The sequence below is a fragment of the Globicephala melas genome, chromosome 2 (genome assembly GCF_963455315.2).
Source record: "Globicephala melas chromosome 2, mGloMel1.2, whole genome shotgun sequence".
Lineage (NCBI taxonomy): Eukaryota > Metazoa > Chordata > Mammalia > Artiodactyla > Delphinidae > Globicephala > Globicephala melas.
In genome coordinates, this window is record NC_083315.2 from 101,226,889 (window position 1) to 101,248,924 (window position 22,036).

Below are 22,036 nucleotides of genomic sequence, written 5' to 3' on the forward strand. Positions count from 1 at the left end.
AGGAAAGAACTCAGAAAACGTCCGCCGAAGGGCACGCCCCTGCAGGAGGATCCTGATCCCGGGACCCTGCGCGCATTCAGCCTCGACACCCACCCCCCTCCCCAGGCCTTCATCGCTCCCTAATTCCCCCACGCCTCCGCCCTCCCCAGGCCGCACAGAGGAGCCCATTGTCGGAGCCCGAAGGCTCGAGGCCCGAGGAGATGGGAGGGGAAGGAGGAAGGCGGGCAAGGCCCTGGAGAGTGGGAGGAATCCCCCGATTTTCCTGCCCTCGGCTCCACGGGAAGAGGGCAGGGGTTTTGGGGGGAGGTCTCTTCTGAGCCCCAGGTGCTGCCAAAGTCTGGCAATGGAGGGGTGAAGAGGTTCCCAGGCGAGTTGGAGTCAGGAGGCTTCCGGCCATCAAACGACTCCAGTCCTAGGCTGGGGACCCCACGGATTTCATGCACGCCCCAGCCTCTGGACTGTCCCTTGCGGAGACTAAACTGATCCCGTAGGGAGCTAGGCGGTGGCGGGAAAAGAGGGGCGTCCTCGGCGGGACGGGCCTCCGAGGGTCAGGGTCGGGGCTACCGGCTGGAGGGCGGGGAGAAGGAAGAAGAGGGTTGCGGGAGAGCTGGGCAGATCGGGTGGGGGCGTAGGGGGAGCGGCCAGAGGCAATGCGCGGGAGAGGGAGTCCCGGCTGGGGGTCCGACGCGGAGGCGGAGGCGGGCACTGAAGGGCGGGGCGGGGCGGGGCGGCCGTCTCGACCCTCCCTGGTGGGGCCCCGCGGCCTGGGAGCCCGAGCTGGCCGAGCCGCCACCGCGGCCGGAGCTGTCCCCTAGCCAGACCCGGCGAGACGCGAGCGGCGGGAGGGAGGCGGTGGCGCGCCCGGCCCCGCCCGCCAGCCCGAGCGTCGGACGCGGCCCCGAGCCGAGCCATGGTGAGTCCCGCGTCGCAACCCGGTGTCCCCTCCGCCTTCCCGCAGCCCGCTGTGGATCGCCAGCCCCCAGCTGGGTGCCTCTCGCTCCTGCTTGGAACTCTTGAGCGCTCCTGGGACTCTCCTCCCTCCCATCCCCCCTTCTTTTCTTTGATCTGTCTGTCTGCCCCACTGTCTGGCTCTGTCCCCACTGGGTATTGCCCTCACTCCTTTCTTCCTCCTCTTCTCCGCCCCTTCCCCCAACCTCCCTTAGGTCTCTCCCTCTAATCCACACACCTCCCCTCGCCCTCCTCTGTCCCGACCTGTGCCTTCCTTTGCAGGATCTTCCCTCCCCCTCCCGGTCCCAGCTCCTTACCCGCGGGAGACCCCTGCGGGATTGGGCTGCAGCGGCCCTGGCAGGGGCCCGGGCTCGGGTCATGAGAACTGACCTGCCTGGCACCACCATTTTCCATCCCAGTCCCCAGCCCGGTGAGCCGGGCCCACCCATCCGGCCCTGGGGGACCGGCCACAGCTGTGGCTGGGCTGGGGCCAGGGACCTGGCCAAAAAGGGAAATTCCCGCGGAGAAAGAGAGGCTACCTCAGAGTGGTGGACAGAGTGGGGAGGGGGCTCACAGTGCCCGGGGGCGTGACGCTGCCAGAGGCGACACGAGATGCGGTGCGGGGGGAGAGGAGTGCCCCCGAGCTCACGCTGCAGGGAACAGAAACACTGTCCCAGAGCATTCCCGCTGCAGAGGGGAGGGGACACCGACAGGAGCTCCCTGCCGCGGGTTGGGGACCCTGGCAGCAGCAACTCAGGGCACAGGAAGCAGGAGGGCGCTGTTAAGGGACGTCCATGCCAACAGGAGTGGACACTATTCCTGTGAACTCTCGCTCCAAAAGTACTCTCTGAAGAGTAATTGCAGGTGTGGGCACTGCCAGGGAGAGCGCCCACTGCGGGAGGGATGGGGGGGGCACGGCCAACGGGGCGCTCACCGCAGGGAACGGAGGAGGGGGAGAGGCCCTGCCAGGGGGCGCTCACCGCAGGGTGGAGAGGGGGAGGAGAACAACCGGGGCTGCTCCTCTACAGAAGGAAGGGCACCCCCTGGCAGGGAGGCTGGAACAAGAAGAAAGAGGAACTGGGCCAGGGAGAGCTGACTCAGTCTCTCTGGTCTCCTCTTTGGTCCGGGCCGGTTGGAGGCCGGTCTCTGAGCTCCTGCCCGCCCCCTCCCACCCCAGACCCCTCCTCCCCTCCTGCCGCTGCCGTTTCCTGTGGCTGAGACTCTCACTCAGCCATGAGCTCACCGCCCCTAATGGGTTGCAGCTGCCTCGCAGCTCCAACTCTAGCTCCCCCTTCCAGGCCTCGGAGAGGACAGCCCACTCTGCCTCCCCCCCGCCCATCTCCACCCTCCCCCCACCCACGCTCCCGGCGCTGGCCGGGTCCCCGGAACACTGGGGGGTCTGTCTGCTCGCCCACACACCTTGGGGCCGGGTCTCTGTGCTGACGCACTGACTGTCGGTCTCCGGAGTGGCTGCCTCGCTTCTCAGACGGTCGGGACAGGCAGGCAACACTCAGGCTGAGAGGACTTAAAGTGAAATATGCAGTATTGTCCTCAGGGCGAAGGCGGGCGGTGGGGGCGGGTTGCAATGGGGAGTAGAGAACTAGATAAACACTTCAGCGAGCTTCCCCCTTGCCCCGTCACAGCAAAGAAATCTGATAAAAGGAATTTCACAGCCACCTTGAAAGACAAATAGGTTTGCAGAGGAAGAGCCAGAGGGGTGGCTGTTTAGGGTATGAGATGGAGAAAGATATCCTACTGATTCACTTAGGGACACAAGTGTGGAGGAAGCGAGGCTGAGACTTTTGAGATAGTGGCTCCAGGTGGAGGTTGGTGGAGAGGCCCTACAGGAATCAGAAAATATTTCAGCTCCAATACATACCAGCAAGGCCTCCTCCTCCCTTCCCTACAAGTTCCCTTTGTGACTTTTTCCTCTTTCAACTGTCCCCACCCAAGTCTTTGTAACCCAATCCCACATGCTCCGGGAATGGGTGATTGCTTTAGAGCCACTCTGGGAGAGGATGAGGGGTGCTCAAAAGACTCAAGACGGATAGCCCTTCAGTCCTCCTTCTTCCCACCCAATGAATATCTCTAGCATATGATTGTTCATGGGTGGTGGTACCTCTACTTAAGACGGGGGTCTCTGTGGGAGGCCCTGAGAAGAGGGACTGGCAGGAGGGCTGTGTAAAAGGGCTCCACCCTCCAGAGCTCTCAGCCATCAGTGACTTCCCTGATGGCCCAGGGGCCCATCTCTTCCTGAGGAGGGCCTATGCAATCCTTGCAATTTACAAGAACCAGGCGCAGCCCTAATCAAAGTCCTTCACAAGAGTCTCCTCAGATCTCCAAAGCCAGCGTCTCAGAGTATACTGCTAGGGCTGTGCACTCCGACTGGGCCAGCCCCACTCCCATCTCATTCAGCCAGCATTTCCTGTCGTCTCTCTGCACACATTCTGTACGTGATGGGGCCCCTGGGGGACAGAGCCAGCCTCCAAGGAGCCATGCTCGGGGGATCTCTAGGGATCTGCAGCCTGGTCTTGTCTCTCCCAGGAGCCTGAGCCAGTAGAGGACTGTGTGCAGAGTACTTTGGCCACCCTGTACCCACCTTTCGAGGCAACAGCCCCTACACTGTTGGGCCAAGTGTTCCAGGTGGTGGAGAGGACTTATCGGGAGGATGCACTGAGGTACACGCTGGACTTCCTGGTGCCCGCCAAGCACCTGCTTGCCAAGGTCCAGCAGGAAGCCTGTGTGAGTGAATGCATCCCTGTTCTATCTCCCCTAAGAGCCACTGCCTCACCCGAGACACCAGTCAGACTGACTAATTTCCCCTCACCCAGAGACATCGCCTCCCCTGATACTGGTCCCCCCATAGGCACGTGCCATTTGCATGCTAACACATAGACACTCATCTTCCCTAAATACTGACCCCTTAGAAACATCAGCTCCCAAAGACCCTGACCCTCCAGACCCAGTTCCAGACATTCCCTCCTCATATCAATTTTTCAAGATACTAACTCCCCCAGAAATGACTCAACAGAGTCACTTCTACAGATATAAAGAGCTTCCAAGAGTCTCCGGCTCCTCCAAGACAACGGCATCTGCTGACCATGTCTTTATACTGACTCAGTTCTTACTCTCCCACTCATGGAACTAGCTTCCTAGAGAAGCTTCCTACCACCAGAAAACTGATCAGTCCCAATCCTTTCCTCTGTCACATGCACACCCCCAAGATATCTCCTCCCGCTCCCCTGGGGTTATAACCCACCGGGCATAAGGCCACTCCTGCCTAGGGTAGCCCTATTCTAACTGCCCCCTCCTGCTGGTTTCATCAGCAGAGGCCTGAGCACAGCCTGCCACCTCTCTCCCCAGGCCCAGTACAGCGGCTTCCTCTTCTTCCACGAGGGCTGGCCCCTCTGCCTGCACGAGCAGGTAGTGGTGCAGCTAGCAGCACTCCCCTGGCAGCTGCTGCGCCCGGGAGACTTCTACCTGCAAGTGGTGCCCTCAGCAGCCCAAGCGCCCCGCCTGGCACTCAAGTGCCTGGCCCCAGGGGGTGGGCGAGTGCAGGAACTGCCTGTGCCCAATGAGGCTTGTGCTTACCTGTTCACACCTGAGTGGCTACAAGGCGTCAATAAGGACAGGCCAACAGGTCGCCTCAGCACCTGCCTTCTGTCTGCACCCTCTGGGATTCAGCGACTGCCCTGGGCCGAGCTCATCTGCCCTCGATTTGTACACAAAGGGGGCCTCATGGTTGGACATCGGCCAAGCACACTTCCCCCAGAAGTGCCCTCCGGCCCCCCAGGGCTCCCCAGCCCTCCACTCCCTGAGGAGGCCCTGGGCACTCGGAGTCCCGGGGATGGGCACAATGCCCCTGCAGAAGGACCTGAGGGCGAGTACGTGGAGCTGCTGGAGGTGACGCTGCCTGTGAGGGGGAGCCCCACAGACGCTGACGGCTCCTCGGGCCTCTCCAGGACCCGGACGGTACCCACACGCAAGGGTGCTGGGGGGAAGGGCCGGCATCGGAGACACCGGGCGTGGATGCACCAGAAGGGCCTGGGGCCTCGGGACCAGGACGGAGCCCGCCCACCGGGTGAGGGGAGCAGCACTGGAGCCTCCCCTGCGTGTCCCCCGGGAGCCGAGGCTGAGGCTCTCCCTGAGGCAGCAGCCCTGGAGGTGTCTGAGCCCCCAGCAGAGGCGCTGGGGGAAGCCTCTGAGTTTTGCCTCCTGAGGCCAGGGGAGGTCAGAGGAGGAGCAGGCCAGGGGGCTGAAGGGCCACCCGGTACCCCTCGGAGAGCAGGCAAGGGAAACAGGAGAAAGAAGCGAGCTGCAGGCAGAGGGGCTCTTAACCGAGGAGGAGACAGTGCCCCACTGAGCCCCGGGGACAAGGAAGAGACCAGCCACCAGGAAGCCCTTGTCAGTCCGCCCCCACCAAGTGAACACGCGCTTCCAGGATGTGGCCCAGTTAAGGAGGAGCACGAAGGCTCGGGGAAGCCAGACCCTGAGCTGAGAGAGGAGCTCAAACCAGCAGACGAAGGAGAGCCTCGGCCCCCAGAAGCCTGTGGGCCTGTAGAAGAGAGGGCCAGAGAAAGAGAGCCGGAGGGGCCGAGGCTGGTGCGCGTGGCAGGTGAGATGACACCGAGGCCAGTGGGGCAAGGGCCAGGGTAGGTGAGGCCTAGGGAACGGGGCTGCAGGAAGAGCGGAGGTGAGGGTGGGAGCAGAGTAGCCAGACCTGTCCTCACTTCAGGCCCATAGCTCTGCCTGTGCCTGCAGGGCCCAGCAATCCAGAAGGGCTCCTGTCTGACGCCCTGGCACCATCCCCAGAGACTGTGCAGGAAGTGAAAGGGGACAGCATCCCGGAAGAGGCCACTCCAGTCTCCAGCTCTGATGACCCTGGTGTAGCTTGGGACTTAATGTCGTCTGGATGTCTCGTCCTGACTGGTCAGTGGGCAGCAGTGGCTGAAGGGAAAGGGGTCGAGGAAGGAGAAGCCTCCGGGGCGGGCTGGGGAGGGAGGCAGGGTGGATGGGAGGTAGCCAAGGCCTGCCCCCAGCCGGGACCATTTTGTATCTTCAGGAGGGGTGGATCAGAGTGGGCGAGCTCTGCTGACCATTACCCCACCGTGCCCTCCTGAGGAGCCTCCACCCTCCGAAGACGTGCTGAGCACTGCTCTTCATTACCTCCACTCACTGCTCAGGTAACTGAGGCCCAGGCTGGCAGCTTGCATACTAACCTCCTGGGCCATGAGCACCCTGCCCTCCCCTCTCCTCAAGACATTGACCTCTAGGATACCTACTTCTTCAACCCTCAGATTTTCAAGTCATTGCTCTCTGACCTTACCAACCCAACTTGCAGCATATCTTCATCAATCCTCAAAATCAACACTGCTGACTTTCAGTATCCTAAGACACAACCTAGTTTATCAGAACCTGGATTAGCTCATTCAACAACTCTTTCTTGAGCACCAGAACCTATTAGGCAGTATGCTAGGTGCTGGCGTTGAATTCATACCCTTCCAGAGCACAGAATTCCTAACTTTTTAATCCCTGATCCCATGACCCAGTAGCCATGTGAATATAGACTCCTAATTGCTAGGTCACTACCTCTTGGACACATGTCCGAGACTTTGACACTTTGCCCATCGCCAGGAACTAACTTCTCCTGAGGATGAGTAACATTAACACACACACACGCACACACGCACACGCACACATACACACAAAACCTCTGCCCCCACAGGCCTGACCTACAGGTACTGGGGCTGTCCGTCCTGCTGGACCTTCGTAAGGCACCCGCACTGCCTCCAGCACTCATTCCTGTCCTGAGTCAACTTCAGGTAAGCAACCTCTTGAGACAAGTACTTCTTCTGGGTCCTGACTCTTCCCTAGTGGTCATTCCAGGCCACCCTGTTGCCCACAATTTAGGGTTATTCTTCTCTGCCTTCAGGACTCAGGAGACCCTCCTGTCATTCAGCGGCTGCTGCTTCTCACTCATGATGACCCTCCAACTGAACTCCATGGATTTCAGGTTTGAGCCCCTCACTCCCACCTAGTCCCCATAAGTAGTGGAGAGAGAAGAAGAGGCTGGCTGGAGCCCCAGGCCAGTCCCTGAATCCCTAGGTGCCCAGGCCAGAAACCCCCTGCCTTCACATGTCTACAGGGTGCTGAGTTGCTGTCAGAGAGTGATCTGAAAAGAGTGGCCAAGCCAGAGGAGCTGCAGTGGGACTTGGGAGGTCACAGGGACCCCTCTCCCAGCCACTGGGTAGAGACACACAAGGTAAGCTTCACCTCCCCCACTCAGGACACTGGGAGCCAGGAGTGACCCAGCAGAGGACATTCTAGGAGAGAGAGGACAGATCTGAGACATGACCAAGGGGTTGAGAAAAAGTGGTTTCCCTTCCATTTAGTTCAAAAAATACTTACGGTTCACAATTCAACAAGTGTTTATGAGCAAATTCAATTCAACAAGTATTTATGAGCAAAAGACTGTGCATGTGCCCTGGGCTACCAGGGAGATGAGACGAGTATGTTAAATAAATTCTTTCTTTTTCCTTCTAGTTTTGAGATATAATTGAACAAGCACTTAACAAGTTTGAGGTGTATAACATAATGATTTGACTTACATACAATCATGAAGTGGTTACCACTAGTTTAGTGAACAGCCATCATCTCCTATAGATACAAAATTAAAGAAACAGGAAAAAAATTTTTTTCCTTGTAATGGGAACTCTTAGGATTTACTCTTAACAACTTTCATATATAACATACAGCAGAGTTAATTATATTGATATTTATCATGTTGTACATCACATCCCTAGTGCTTACCTGTCTTATAACTGGAAATTTGACTATCTTCATCCAATTCCCCCTCCCTCTCATCTCCTGCCTCTGGTAACCACAAATCTGATCTCTTTTTCTATGAGTTTGTTTTGTTTGTTTTTGAGGTATAATTGACCTACAACACTATGTTACTTCTTGGTACACAACATAGTGATTCAATATTTCTATGCATTTCACCATAATGTCTAGTTGTCATCTGTCACCATACAAAGATATCACATAATTATTGACTCTATTCCCCACATTGTACATTTTATACCCGTCGCTCATTTATTTTGCAACTGGAAGTTTGTATGTCTTGCTCTCCCTTACCTATTTCTCTCCTCTCCTCACCCCCCTCCCCTCTGGCAACCATCCGTTTGTTCTCCGTATCTATAACTCTGCTTCTGTTTTGTTATGTTTGTTCACTTGTTTTTAAGATTCCAAATATAAGTGAAATTATACAGTATTTGTCTTTCTCTGTCTGACTTATTTCACTTAGCATAATACCCTCTAGTCCATCCATGTTGTCACAAATAACAAGATTTCATTCTTTTTTTATGACTGAGTAATATTCCATTGTATGTATATACCACATATTCTTTAGCCATTCATCTATTGATGGGAACTTAAGTTGCTTCCGTAACTTGGCTATTGTAGATAATGCTGCAGTTAACACAGAGATGCATATATCTTTTCTAATTAGTGTTTTCACTTTCTTGGGATAAATACCCAGGAGTGGAATTGCTGGATCGTATGGTAGTTCTATTTTTAATTTTTTGAGGAATATCCATACTGTTGTCCATAGTGGCTGCACCAATTTACATTCCCACCAACAGTGCATGAGGGTTCCCTTTTCTGCACATCCTCACCTACACTTGTTATTCTGACAGGTGTGAGGTGATATCTCATTGTGGTTTTCATTTGCATTTTCCTGATGATTAGTAATGCTGAGCATCTTTTCATGTGCCTGTTGGCCATCTGTATGTCTTCTTTGGAAAAAGGTTTATTCAGATCCTTGGCCCAATTTTTAATTGGGTTGTTTGGTTTTTTTTGATGTTGAGTTGTGTGAGTTCTTTGTATATTTTGGATATTAACCCCTTATAAGATATACCATTTGCAAATATCTTCTCCCATTCAGTAAGCAGTATTTTCATTTTGTTGATGGTCCCTTCGCTGTGCAAAAGCATTTTAATAATATGTAGTCCCATTTGCTTATTTTTGCTTTTGTTTCCCTCGCATAAAGAGAAGTCTCAAAAAAAATATTACTGGGCTTCCCTGGTGGTGCAGTGGTTGAGAGTCTGCCTGCCGATGCAGGGGACACGGGTTCGTGCCCCGGTCCAGGAGGATCCCACATGTCGTGGAGCGGCTGGGCCCGTGAGCCATGGCTGCTGAGCCTGCGCGTCCGGAGCCTGTGCTCTGCAACGGGAGAGGCCAAAACAGTGAGAGGCCCATGTACAGCAAAAAAAAAAAAAAAATTACTAAGACAGATGTCAAGGAGTGTATTGCCTATGTTTTCTTCTAGAAGTTTTATGGTTTCAGGTTTACATTCAAGTCTTTAATCCATTTAGAATTTATCTTTGTGCATGGTGTGAAAAAGTAGTCCAGTTTGATTCTTTTGCATGTAGCTGTCCAGTATTCCCAATACCATTTATTGCCAAGGTGGTCTTTTCCCATTGTATATTCTTGCCTCCTTTGTCATAGACTAATTGACCATATGTGTGTGGATTCATTTCTGGGTTCCCTATTCTGTTCCACTGATCTATGTGTCTGTTTTTGTGCCAGTATCATACTGTTTTGATTACTGTAGCTTTGTAGTATAGTTTGAAATCAGGGAGCATGATACCTCCCTTGACTTTGTTCTTTGTCAAGATTGTTTTGGCTATTCAGGGTCTTTTGTATTTCCATACAAATTTTAGAACTATTTGTTCTAGTTCTGTGAAAAATGCCATTGATATTTTGATAGGGATTGCCTTGAATCTGTAATTGCCTTGGGTAGTGTGGACATTTTCACAATAATAATTCTTCCAATCCATGAGCACGGTATATCTCTCCATCTGTTTGTGTCATCTTCAATTTCTTTCATCACTGTGTTATAGTTTTCCAAGTACGGTCTTTTACCTCCTTAGTTAGGTTTATTCCTAGGTATTTTATTCTTTTTGATGCAATTGTAAATGGAATTGTTTTCTTAATTTCTCTTTCTGATAGTCAAATATTAGTGTATAAAAATGCAACAGATTTCTATAAATAGATTTTGTATCCTGCAACTTTACTGAATTCATTGGTGAGATCTAGTATTTTTTGGTGGTGTCTCTAGGATTTTTTATGTATAGTATCATCTCATCTGCAAACAGTAACCATTTTACTTCTTCCTTTTCAATTTGGATGCCTTTTATTTCTTTTTCTTCTCTGATTGCTGTGGCTAGGACTTCCAAAACTATGTTGAATCAAAGTGGTGAGAGTGGGCATCCTTGTCTTATTCCTGATCTTAAAGGAAATGCTTTCAGCTTTTCATCATTGAGGATGATGTTAGCTGTGGGTTTGTTGCAAGTGGCCTTTATTATGTTGAGGTATGTCCCCTCTTTACCCACCTTGTTGAGTTTTTATCATAAGTGGATGCTGAATATTGTGAAAAGTGTTCTCCACGTCTATCAAGATGATCGTGTGATTTTTATCCTACATTTTGTTAACATGGTGTATCACGTTGATCAGTTTGCAGGTGTTGAACCATCCTTGCATATCTGGAATAAATTCCACTTGATCACGGTGTATGATTCTTTTAATGTACTGTTGGATTTGGTTTGCTGGTATTTTGTTGAGTGTTTTTGCATCTATGTTTATCAGTGATATTGGCCTGTAATTTTCTCTTTTTGCAATTCTTAATATGACATTAAACAGCATATCATTTTTGGTGGATGATAAGTCAGAAACAACTGGAGAAGAGTGCAAAATAGTATCACTGGGGTTCTAGAAAGAGCTGAGAGTCAAAGAGGCTGGTTCTGGTTCCATGTGACCTTGAGCAAGGTAATGTACCTTACTTCCGGAGATGGTGCCTTTCTGTACCTGCTCCCTGCACCAGCATTCCAGCCTCAAGATCATTGCCCTCACAGTACAGCAACTGTGACATAATCTCTGATTCTATGAATCTAAATTCTGTGAGTATTCAAGAAAAGAGGTATGAGCATGATCTGAGCCAAGTATTAAAGGGGGTCTGTAACATGGTCTCTAAGCTGTGGATCAAAGGGGAAGTGCATCTGAAGAGGCAGAGAAAAGGGTTTTATAGGGTCAAGAGCCAGTGCAGATGAGGGAAAGGAGATTCATGTTTACTAAGCTGTAAAATGTGCCAGGCCCATGATAGCTGCTTACCTACCATCATCTCTTTAAACCTTTAAATCCAGTGTGTCTTATCATGACTTTACAGTTGAGGAAACTGAGGTTCAGGAAGGTTTCTGGACCTGCCTAAGGTCATACAATTAGTAAGCGACAAAGTCAGGAACTGAACCCAGCACTGCCCCCATAAAAGTCTCTGGGGTTGCCCCTCCTCCACCCTAGGGCTTAGGCCCCTTATCCTGAACTCTGTCCCTGGACTCCATTCCTGTGTGTTTGTCTCAGGAAGTGGAAAGGTTGTGCCGCCTGTGCCGAGGTGTGCTGGGCTCTGTACGGCGATCCATTGAGGAGCTAGAGAGAGCAGCAGATCAAGAGGGAGAGGTAGGAAATGAGATGGGACCAAAGGGGATGAGGTGGGGATGGGGCTGGGCTGAGCTGAGGACCTCCTTGTGGAACCCCAACTGTCAACTTCTCCCTGGCCCCCAGGAGGCGGCAGGAATGCCTGAGCCCCTACAGAAGGTACTGGCAGATCCCCGGCTGACGGAGCTGCAGAGGGATGGGGGAGCCATCCTGATGAGGCTGCGCTCCACCCACAGCAGCAAGTACGAGGGATGGGTGTGTGGGTGCAGGTGGACGTGGAGGATGGAGACACAGCAGAGGGCCGCCAATTCACCTTAGCTGCCAGATAATTCTTACTAAGCATGTATCTGGACAAGATATGCTTCTCCACTTATCTCATAACTCTCACAACATCCCTAGGTGCTAGATATGATTATCAGTGGGGATTTGGAGGATCAGAAATGTTTAATGTCTTGGCCAAGGTTGGTCAGTAAATGGAAGAGTAAGGATTCAGATCCAGGCCCATACTGTGACCCAGGATGCCGTGCCACCCCTCACCTAGGATGCAAGGATGGGATGGGGTTGCGGGGCAGGCTTGACAAAGGCAGCGGTTCATTCTGCCCCCACTCCCTACCCAGGCTAGAGGGCCCAGGCCCAGCTACACTGTATCAGGAGGTGGACGAAGCCATTCACCAGCTCGTGCGCCTTTCCAACCTACATGTGCAACAGCAGGAGCAGCGGCAACGCTTGCACCGACTCCAGCAGGTGAGCCAGGACCTCCTCCCCCATGCTTCTTAACTCCACCTGGGGGCCTGGCCTCCAGCACCCTTTTCCCACTGATACTTACAGCTGATGGTGTTCTCCTAACCTGGCTTGGTCGCACGGCCCTCCCTCTCTCCTCATCTCCCCTGGAAGTTGATCACGGTCAGTGTGAGATTCAGCAAGAGGGAGATAGCATCTCAGCACCCGCAAAGAAGAGAAGCCAGATCTCCCCCTCCCACTGCTGATGTTTGATCAAGGATCCTTAGAGATTGTGAGAGATGCTTAGGTGCCCTAGGGGATTCTGGGAAGAGCCGACTGATTCTGAGTTCCTACCTTCTTAGCTTAAAAGCAACAAATGTCTATCGATACCAGCTCCCTCCACCCCTTATGCAATGTCATCCCCAAACCTGAGGACGGAAAGGTCCCACCTCCCTCCACCTTGGAAGGAGAGGACAATGGAAACTGCTAAAGGCCTTGGAAACCAAGGCCTCTTTGTGGGAAAGATTCAGGAATAAAGCTGGCTTCTCTGAGCCTTGATTCTTTTCTCCTGGGGTTAAGAACTCCATAGGGATTTGCTCTCCACCCTACCTTGTGGGGTAGCAGGGGCACTGAAATCTGATTGCTCCTCCATAGCTCCTAAGTGTGGTAAGTGAACACCTCGTGGACCTGCATGTGGCCTCAGGGGAAAGGTCATCTCAGGGTCAGTGTTAAAGCAGGGTGGGGGCAGGGCTCTCTGTTCCTGAGATTTCTGCCTATTTAGCTTCCTCCATCCCAGCATCCAAAGGTTTGTATCTCCTACTGTCTGTTTGCTTATTAGCTGTTTTCCCACTGTGTAAAAACTATTAGCACACAGGATTTGGAGTCTAAAGTGTTCAGCTTGAGTTCTTCTCTGCTAGGAGTGAGATATTGGACGAGTCTGGAAGCATCTCTGAGTTCCCAAGTCCTCATCTGCAGAATGGGGGTGTTAGTAAGGCTTACCTCACAAGGGTGTTCGGGTGATCAAATGATTTCAGCAAAGGACTGTAGAAGTGTTTATTGTTGGCACGGGTTATTGGGAACATTCTCAAACTTCCCGTCCTCAGGCTGTCTCACCCCAGATTCCAAGCTTTCTTCAGAGGGAAGAATTACCATCCCTTTTTGGTCAGATATCCCAGAACCAACACGAGAGTACCTAGAGCCCCATAATAGGCACACACACACACACACACGCACGCACGCACGCACGCGCGCGCGCCTGGGGTGTCTCTCCAAGCCTGGCCCCTGTCACTAGGCTCTATGAGTGTGAAATTTCTCCTGGCCCTCGTGCCTCTGGCTCACCCCCGTTTTATCTATTTCACCTGGAGGCATAGCCCTGGAACCTTAGCATGCATCTCTCAGTGCTTCCGGCCAGCCCAGCCTCCCCTTCAACTGGTGCTTTACAAAGATGGCTTACTCACTTTACTCGACCCTTGTGGAAACTACCACCATTCCCTGTTCTCATTTCCACTTTACAGCTGAGATGAAATGGTTTCCCCCAAGGTTCAACAGGGTGGGGCGGTCGGGTCAGAGCTGGATCTCAGCTTTCCTTTCCACTGCACGGGCCCTTCTCCCTCATGGCCCCGCTCTCCCACCCTGTCTGCCCCAGGTGCTGCAGTGGCTCTCGGGCCCGGGGGAGGAGCAGCTGGTGAGCTTTGCTGTGCCCGGGGACTCCCTGTCTGCCCTGCAGGAGACAGAGCTACGATTCCGGGCTTTCAGTGCTGAGGTTCAGGTGAGAAGGGGGAGAGGGGCAGGTGAGAGGAAACACGCAGGGAGGGAAGGGGAGACTGACTGGACTGAGGGCCGGGTCTGAGAGCAGCCTCCCTTCTCCAGGAGCGCCTGGCTCAGGCGAGGGAGGCCCTGGCCCTGGAGGAGGACCCTGCCTCCCAGAAGCTTCTGGATATCTTTGAACAGCGCCTGGAGCAGGTTGAGAGTGGCCTCCACCGGGCTCTGCGGCTACAGCGCTTCTTCCAGCAGGTATGTGCTGAGCCTCTTCCTTCTATGCCCACCACTGCCTTTCTTCTGCCTGGAGAAGCTGATCGGGTAGTTGTTAGAAGCAGGGACTTAGGAGGCCGTCTCCTGGGCTTTGACTCTTGGCTCTGCCGCCTACTTGCTGCATGACTTGGGACAGGATACTAAACCTGAGTGTGCCTCGTGGCACCCACCTTACAGGGCTGAGTGAGGATTACGTAAGCAGTATGTAACAGGTACTTAGTACAGAGTCTGCCACTTGTAAATTCTGTGTAAGTATCGGCCGTCCTTTCGTCTAGGCCCCTCTGTCTCCATACCAGCTCAGAGTGACATGCTAGGCCGTGATGCCGGGACAGTGAGGGGAGGTGTTCTAAGAGGACTGAGGTGTGGTGGGCCTTGGAAAGCCATCAGCGAAGGAGGACAGGAGCTGTCATCGGGCAGCGTGTGGGAGTGGCAGAGGACCTCATTCCTTCCCCTCGCCACTCCCCACCCCTTTGGTCTTGTAGGCACATGAATGGGTGGACGAAGGTTCCACGAGGCTAGCAGGAGCTGGGCCGGGGCGGGAAGCAGTGCTGGCAGCCCTGGCCCTGCGGCGCACCCCGGAGCCCAGCGCTGGCACCTTCCAGGAGATGCGGGCCCTGGCCCTGGACCTGGGCAGCCCGGCGGCTCTGCGAGAGTGGGGCCGCTGCCGGGCCCGCTGCCAAGAGCTGGAGAAGAGGGTTCAGCAACAGCTGGGAGCGGAGGCGAGTCCACGGGGCCACCGGCGACGACGGGCAGACAGTGCCAGCAGTGGAGGGGCCCAGCGGGGCTCCCACAGCCCCTCACCCAGCCTCCGTTCCCTGCTGCTCCCCAGCAGTCCCGGGCCGCGGGCAGCCCCGTCCCACTGCTCCCTGGCGCCCTGTGGGGAGGACTATGAAGACGAGGGCCCCGAGCTGGCTCCGGAAGCAGAGGGCAGACCGCCGAGGACCGTGCTGATCCGAGGCCTGGAGGTCACCAGTACGGAGGTGGTAGACAGGACGTGCTCACCCCGGGAACACGTGCTGCTGGGCCGGGCCGGGGGCCCAGAAGGGCCCTGGGGAGTAGGCACCCCCCGGATGGAGCGCAAGCGAAGCATCAGGTGAGAGCCCAGCCCAGCTGGTGCCCAAGAGGCAGGCCCAGCTGGCCCGCAGGAAAAGAATATGATACTGTTGGCATGTTCCTCCCATGCCACAACCTCCCCTGTCACTCCTCGTTGTACCTGCAGCGCCCAGCAGCGTCTGGTGTCTGAGCTGATTGCCTGTGAGCAGGAGTACGTGGCCACCTTGAGTGAGCCAGTGCCACCCGCTGGGCCTGAGCTGACCCCTGAACTGCGGGGCACCTGGGCGGCGGCCCTGAGCGCCCGGGAGAGGCTCCGCAGTTTCCACCGGACACACTTTCTGCGGGAGCTTCAGGGCTGCGCCACCCACCCCCTGCGCATTGGGGCCTGCTTCCTTCGCCATGTGAGTCAGCCTCTGAAACTCCTTCCAGGGCTTCTCCCTTCACATGTCTCAGCCCCATCTGCTTGTCCCTCCTTCTCAGTATCCGCCCCCCGACCCCACCCACCACCAGAACGTGTGGCCCCAAACGCCGGCGCCTACTGCCGTTTGCTGGGCTCCTGGATCCACTCAGCTCATGTGTCCCTGACATCCAGTGCTGCCTGGCCTTCGCTCTCTCCACGGGAGCCTGTCATTCCCCAAGCAGACTGAGTGTTCCCTGGTGGCCTGTCCCTCCTTCGGGCTCTACAGGATGTGGAGGAGGAAAGGGAGAGGCTTGTCTGCAGGGCCTCACTGGACATGACTTACCGCTTCCCTACCGGCACAGGGGGACCAGTTCAGCCTTTACGCCCACTATGTGAAGCACCGGCACAAACTGGAGAATGGTCTGGCTGCCCTCAGCCCCCCAACCAAGGTAACTTTTTCTCCAACACTCATGAGAAGGGGAGGGGCCAGGAATACCTAAAATCTACCCAACCTCAAAATCTCTCAGGGAAAAAAAGCTTTCCTGGATATACCCAGGAATGTCACCTACCAATAATCTCCCAGAATTGCTGAGGGTGGGACAAGCACTGGACTGGAAGCCAGGTGAACCCGGGTTCTTATCCAACCCACCTGAGGACTTTGGGCAATAGTATTGATTCCTCTGGGCCGCTGTTTCTTCATCTAGTGAATGGTGGCAGTATTCACTATAGCTAACTAAGAGAGTCGCTGAGGGTCAAAAGGCCTCACATCAAAAGATGTGAAAGTGATTTCAAAAGTTAAAAGCCAGAGAATATAAGGGATTACTTGTATTCCTCTTCCACTCTCCCTCAAGATATAGAGGACAGCTGAATCTCCTGCAGCCCTCCTGCCTCCTTTCTTTCTGGGGGAAGGTTTTTCGCCTTACCCTTCGGTGTATCTGGGCTTGACCTACCCCTAAAAACCCAGAGTACCACGCATCTTCCCCGAAGGGCTCAGACCCGAACAGCTCCAGCCCCTCCCCTCATTCCTATCTGTTTCCACCCCAAACTAGGGCACCATGGAGGGGGGCCCTCATCTGCCCCGGGCCCTGCAGCAGCCCCTGGAGCAGCTGGCCAGGTATGGGCGGCTCCTGGAGGAGCTCCTAAGGGAAGCTGGGCCTGAACCAAGTTCTGAGCGCCAGGCCCTTGGGGCTGCCATGCAACTGCTCCGGGAACAAGAGACCCGCGGCAAAGACCTGCTGGCTGTGGAGGCGGTGCGTGGCTGCGAGGTGAGGCCGTGGCTCCAGACACTCCAGCTCGGGCTGCCTAGCCTCGTAGCCTCAGAAGCAGTGTGGGCTGGTGACCAGAAAACTAGACTCAAGGTCAGAGGGCTCCAGGCTGTAATTTCTAACCAGCTGGATAGCTTTGGTCAAGTCACTGAACTTCACTGGGGCTCAATTTCCTCGTCTATAAATAAAGAAGCTATGTCCTGCCCGACATCCTGTGACCCTATATCTGTCTGTGCTTTCCTACTCCTTTCCTAATTCTTCTATCTACCCTGCACTTCATCCTGTATCTCAACATTCAACATATACCTTACTCTCCTCTCCTTAGTCTCTTGCCAGTCCTGAGGTTCCAGAACAGGTTGGAAACCTACCTCCTCTAGGATAGACCTCTTTTCCCTTCAGTTCTTTGCTGATTTGATTCTCTTCCTGGGGCAAAATGGTGCTTTGGTCCCCAACATGCAAAGGCTTACCCATTGGAGGCTATAAGCCCTACTGTGTGATGTACCTTCTATCTTCAGAGGCAGGGCTGTGCTGCTGGGCCAGCTGTGCTGTGCATGGTGACCAGTGGATGGATTCTAGGCCAAGGGCTTCCCTGATTTCCTGACTCTGCCTGAGAACCAGTGCATTCGGCCCCTGGCCCTATAAATCCCATTTTGACTCCCCGTAAAATATACACAAAGGGCTCCGGGGCCAATGACCTTTCCTTTTGCTTTCCCCAGATAGATCTGAAGGAGCAGGGACAACTCCTGCACCGGGACCCTTTCACAGTCATCTGTGGCCGGAAAAAGTGCCTTCGCCACGTCTTCCTCTTTGAGCATCTCCTCCTGTTCAGCAAGCTCAAGGGCCCTGAGGGGGGGTCAGAGACCTTTGTTTATAAGCAGGCCTTTAAGGTACGATGCCTGGAGGTGGGGTGGGCCTGGGAAACCATGGGGATGGGACAGGAAGTCATGCTCTTCTTGGGAACGCAGAGTGTTCTGGAAATTCAATCCCAACCCAGGTTCAGAATCTGTATCATCTAGAACAGGCTTTGGCCTGTAATCAAACATCAGGTTAGGGTGTCGAGGTGACAGAAGTTCCTGTCATTGGTCTCCTCCACGGGGTTCTCCTTATTCATGCAGGGGATTCATGAGGCATTCCAAACCAGAAGCGGGGAGGACCTTTCCCATTAAGAACACACATGCTTTCTGAGTTAGGGATGGTCCCTGGGGGAGGAAGAGAAAGGACACTATAAATATAGCTTAACTTGACGGAACTGAGGAACCCAAGAGGAGGGAGGCCTTGCTTTAGGGAAACAGCCTTGATATCCAGATAAACATCAATAGCGGCCTAGTCCCAGATCAGGCGCTGTGGCATGACTCTTAAGAGTTTCTGACTTTGTCCCCCTACACTAGTTCCAGCAGAGTCCAGTATAGAGAAAAAAGCCTAAGTTTGGAATAACATAGCCATGAGTTTGAATTCTTTCTCCGATAAGCTATGATAAGCCCTTGGACAAGTTGCTTTGTGTGTCTGGGCACCACCCTTCTGTAAATCGTGCTTGTTATAGACTAAATGCAGAGCACTTGGCGCACCGTAGGTGTTGAGCAAACATTTACTAAGCATCTACCAGATGCCAGGCTAAGTGTAGTGCTTTTCCACGTGGTACCATCTAGCCAGAATACACTCCGTCTTCACCCACTCTCCTCCGCTTTTTCTCAGACTGCTGACATGGGGCTAACAGAAAACATCGGGGACAGCGGGCTCTGCTTTGAGCTGTGGTTTCGGCGGCGGCGTGCACGAGAGGCGTACACTCTGCAAGCAGCCTCACCAGAGATCAAACTCAAGTGGACGAGTTCTATTGCCCAGCTGCTGTGGAGACAGGCGGCCCACAACAAGGGTACCAGGCAGAGCTGGGAGAGGGTGTGCTTGGGATCAAGGTTATGGCAGGTTAGCTGGAGAGTGTGGAGAGTGCCCAGGGGAAAGAGGGTGTAGGATGGAGAATGACGTATGAGAAGATTGAAGATCTGACGTGAGAGAGATTGCTGAGACAGAACTTAATCTAAGGTGCGCTAAAAGGAAAGAGGAAGCTAGCGGATTTCAGGGAGGCAAGCGCAGATGGTTGGGCAAAAGAGAGTGAGAGGGTGCTCACCGGACCTGCCTTCCAGAACTTGATTGCTGTGTTACCAGGACTAGTTTGTTTATTTTGTTTTGGGGGGTCTTTTGCTAGTTTTTGTTTTTAATTCTCTGAACCTCATTCCACTAATCTGAAAAATGGAAAGTAACATCTACATCTTGGTATGATAGGAAGGATTAAATAAGGTGATATATATGGAAGCACTTGATAAACTGTAAAGGTATGTAAAACCGTGAGTTTTGCTCTTAATGCCCAAGATAAAGGGAAGAAGGTATTAGAAGAGAAGTTGGGGGCTTCCCTGGTGGCGCAGAGGTTGAGAGTCCGCCTGCCGATGCAGGGGACACGGGTTCGTGCCCCGGTCCGGGAAGATCCCACATGCCGCGGAGCGGCTGGGCCTGTGAGCCACGGCCACTGAGCCTGCGTGTCCAGAGCCTGTGCTCCGCAACGGGAGAGGCCACAACAGTGAGAGGCCCGCGTACCACAAAAAAAAAAAAGAAAAGTTGGGAAGCTGGAATGACGTGGGCAGGATGCAACATATAGGAGAGAAGAGACAGAAGTCTGAGGGGGAAGTCGAGGACAAGATCACCATCCATGTCATAACAGTCAACAGGAAGAGTAACGAGACACCAGAGGAATGAGAGGGAGGAATGAGAGTTGGGAAGGAGCAAAGAGGTTGGTAACAGGGTCTCTGTTCCCTAGAGCTCCGAGTGCAGCAGATGGTCTCCATGGGAATTGGGAATAAACCCTTCCTGGACATCAAAGCCCTTGGGGAGCGGACGCTGAGTGCCCTGCTCACTGGAAGAGGTGAGGGCCACAGTGCTGGGGGTGGGGGGTGGCCTCCAGCAGTCAAGACCTTGAGAGTGAAAGCACAGTGAGGAGGCATGGTGGAAAATGAGGAAAGGTCATGAGTGGATATGTCTTCCCAGAAACTGTGGGAGTGACTGGGAGGCCCTCTATGAGCTCAGGGTCATTTCAGGGAGCCAGGAGGGCTTTCCCACACCAGCACCCCACCCCTCCACCCCCCGCTCTCTGCAGCCGCCCGCACCCGGGCCTCGGTGGCCGTGTCATCTTTTGAGCATGCCGGCCCCTCCCTTCCCGGTCTTTCCCCGGGAGCCTGTTCCCTGCCTGCCCGCGTCGAGGAGGAGGCCTGGGATCTGGACGTCAAGCAAATTTCCCTGGGTGAGGCACCTCTCAAGGGGTGGCTCCCAACAGCTGGGTCATCATGGTGATGTTCAGGCTGCTTGCTGCTGAGCAATTCCTTTCTCTAGCCAAGGGGCCCAGCTGCCATGACAACTATGTACAGCTTCCCCATTGCTAAAAGAGCCTTCCATCTGGTTGCTAGGGTAATGCTTACAGCAGCCTGTTGCTAAGAAGCACTTCCTCTGTACCCCTCTCTCTCTAGCCCTCCTTGGGTTTCTATGGAAACTGCTTCAGCTTCCTGTTGTACCCTCCTGGTTCACCACGGCAATCCTTACAGTTTCCTGTCGCTTCCTCTCTGGTTGCTCTAATGATGCTGCTGACAGTTTCCTGCCTCTTGGTAGGGGGGGTTCTCTTGCAACTGGATTGCTATGGTGACTTACAGCTTCCTGTTGCTCTGGAGCTTTTTCTTCCCTGACGGAGCAGCTTGGTTACGTAAGGTAATCTAGAGGGGTTCTATACCCTGCTCTCACCCTAGCTTCCCCTCCAGCCCCAGAAACATTTGCCTCTTCTGGAGATGTGTCCCCAGGACCAAGAAACAGTCCCAGCCTGCAACGCCCACACCCTGGGAGCAGCACTCCCATCCTGGCCAGTGGAGGGATCTTAGGGCTTTCCCGACAGGTAAGTCCTTGCAATAGGGCTGAGAATGGGGTAGTCTCTTCGGACACTTTCTGGGTGGGCTCTTCTGATCATTCAACCCATGAGGGGCAGGGGGACCAGTGAGCCTGTGCTCCCAGCAAGGCTACAGGTTGGAGGGATGTATTGTCCAGTCTGCCCTTCTCCTCTTCCCCAGGCCTGGCCGAGAGGGCTCAAGGTCAGAAGTGAATCTTTAATAAGGAGTGGAGGACAGGAGTGATAGAAAGGGGAGAATTCCAACAGCCTAGACTTGGATTAAATCAGCAAAATTCAGAAACGCTGGGGAGGAAAGAGGGGTGAACTAATTGACAGGCTTGGGAGAGACAGAAAGGTTATATAACCTCTCTATATAAGAGGTCGTTTCTTATCCTTTAAATTCACCGCAGTTTCTCTTCCCTCAGAGTCATGCCCGAGCCCTGAGTGACCCCACCACACCTCTGTGACTGGTGAGTTGGTACCCGCTTTCTACCACATCCTACAGCCTTCCCTCTTCCCTTCCCCAGTGGCTTGGGAGTCAGCTTCTTCTCTCTCCCAACCCATCTTCCCTTTTCCTTCCTGGCTTCTAGAGAAGATCCGGAATTTGGCTACAGCCCCTCCTCTCAGCACGCTTTGGGCTGGGATGCTGGGGGGACATAGTGGAGGACTGGAAGAGCATTGAATTCCTTCCCTCTGCTTCTTGGACAGAAACGAGGTCAAAGGACCAGTGTGTTTCCCTGCTACTGCTGTCTCTAGCTCTCCCCAGCCAGGTGCCTTCCTGCAGGAACCAGAGTGTCCACACTTGCTTGCCTTCATACCCTGGAGGTGGGGAAATTATCCCTCATCCAGTCCTTCCCCATCCGGGGCCACTGCATACTCCCAAGACACCGCTCCATGTCAGCCCTTCCCCGACAGCCTGTGTTCGCCCCTTCGTCCTGCCCCCTGACCCTCCTTGAGAAGACTCATCTCTGCCAGTTCCTGGTGACTCCATTCTGGGGTGTCATAGGAAACAGAGCTATGCAAACCATTATAGAAGGGTGGGCTAGGGAACTGCAAACTTTATATATGTAATAACTGTTATTTTAATACTATTGTTATATTAAATATATTTACTCACACTTTGTCTCCGAAGAGCTAGAGCAGACCTCAGGGTTGAGGTGATACCACTAACTTGAGCACTTCCGCTCACCCAACCATTAACTAGAACACAGA

The 22,036-nt window shown here is 53.8% G+C and overlaps 1 protein-coding gene across 4 annotated transcripts; it reads left to right on the plus strand.

Annotated features, from left to right (window-relative positions):
- Window positions 1–732: 732 nt before the first annotated feature.
- ARHGEF40 (Rho guanine nucleotide exchange factor 40) lies at window positions 733–22,006 on the plus strand. 4 transcript variants are annotated; one of them, XM_030844173.3, is made up of 24 exons: window positions 733–913; window positions 3,493–3,690; window positions 4,312–5,563; window positions 5,710–5,877; window positions 6,011–6,131; window positions 6,674–6,770; window positions 6,881–6,961; window positions 7,094–7,210; window positions 11,365–11,460; window positions 11,566–11,681; window positions 12,057–12,183; window positions 13,805–13,927; window positions 14,029–14,172; window positions 14,673–15,283; window positions 15,410–15,644; window positions 16,006–16,092; window positions 16,693–16,908; window positions 17,625–17,795; window positions 18,601–18,778; window positions 19,715–19,819; window positions 20,051–20,194; window positions 20,703–20,833; window positions 21,250–21,294; window positions 21,533–22,006. In XM_030844173.3, exons 1-23 carry the CDS (start codon window positions 911–913, stop codon window positions 21,289–21,291), a joined length of 4,563 nt encoding a protein of 1,520 aa, XP_030700033.2. In that variant the 5' UTR covers window positions 733–910; the 3' UTR covers window positions 21,292–21,294; window positions 21,533–22,006. The 4 variants fall into 4 exon arrangements, with proteins under 4 accessions (XP_030700033.2, XP_060150538.1, XP_060150539.1 ...); XM_060294555.2 differs by having other exon boundaries at window positions 21,415–22,004; XM_060294556.2 differs by lacking the exon at window positions 20,051–20,194 and having other exon boundaries at window positions 756–913; window positions 20,691–20,833; window positions 21,415–21,996.
- Window positions 22,007–22,036: the final 30 nt, after the last annotated feature.

What these genes read in the sequence shown, in the direction of transcription:
- ARHGEF40 (XM_030844173.3), top strand. An exon ending in GAGGCTGGTGCGCGTGGCAG is followed by an intron (nt 5,564 to 5,709) that starts GTGAGATGACAC and finishes CTGTGCCTGCAG; the next exon opens with GGCCCAGCAATCCAGAAGGG. An exon ending in ACTGGGTAGAGACACACAAG is followed by an intron (nt 7,211 to 11,364) that starts GTAAGCTTCACC and finishes TGTTTGTCTCAG; the next exon opens with GAAGTGGAAAGGTTGTGCCG.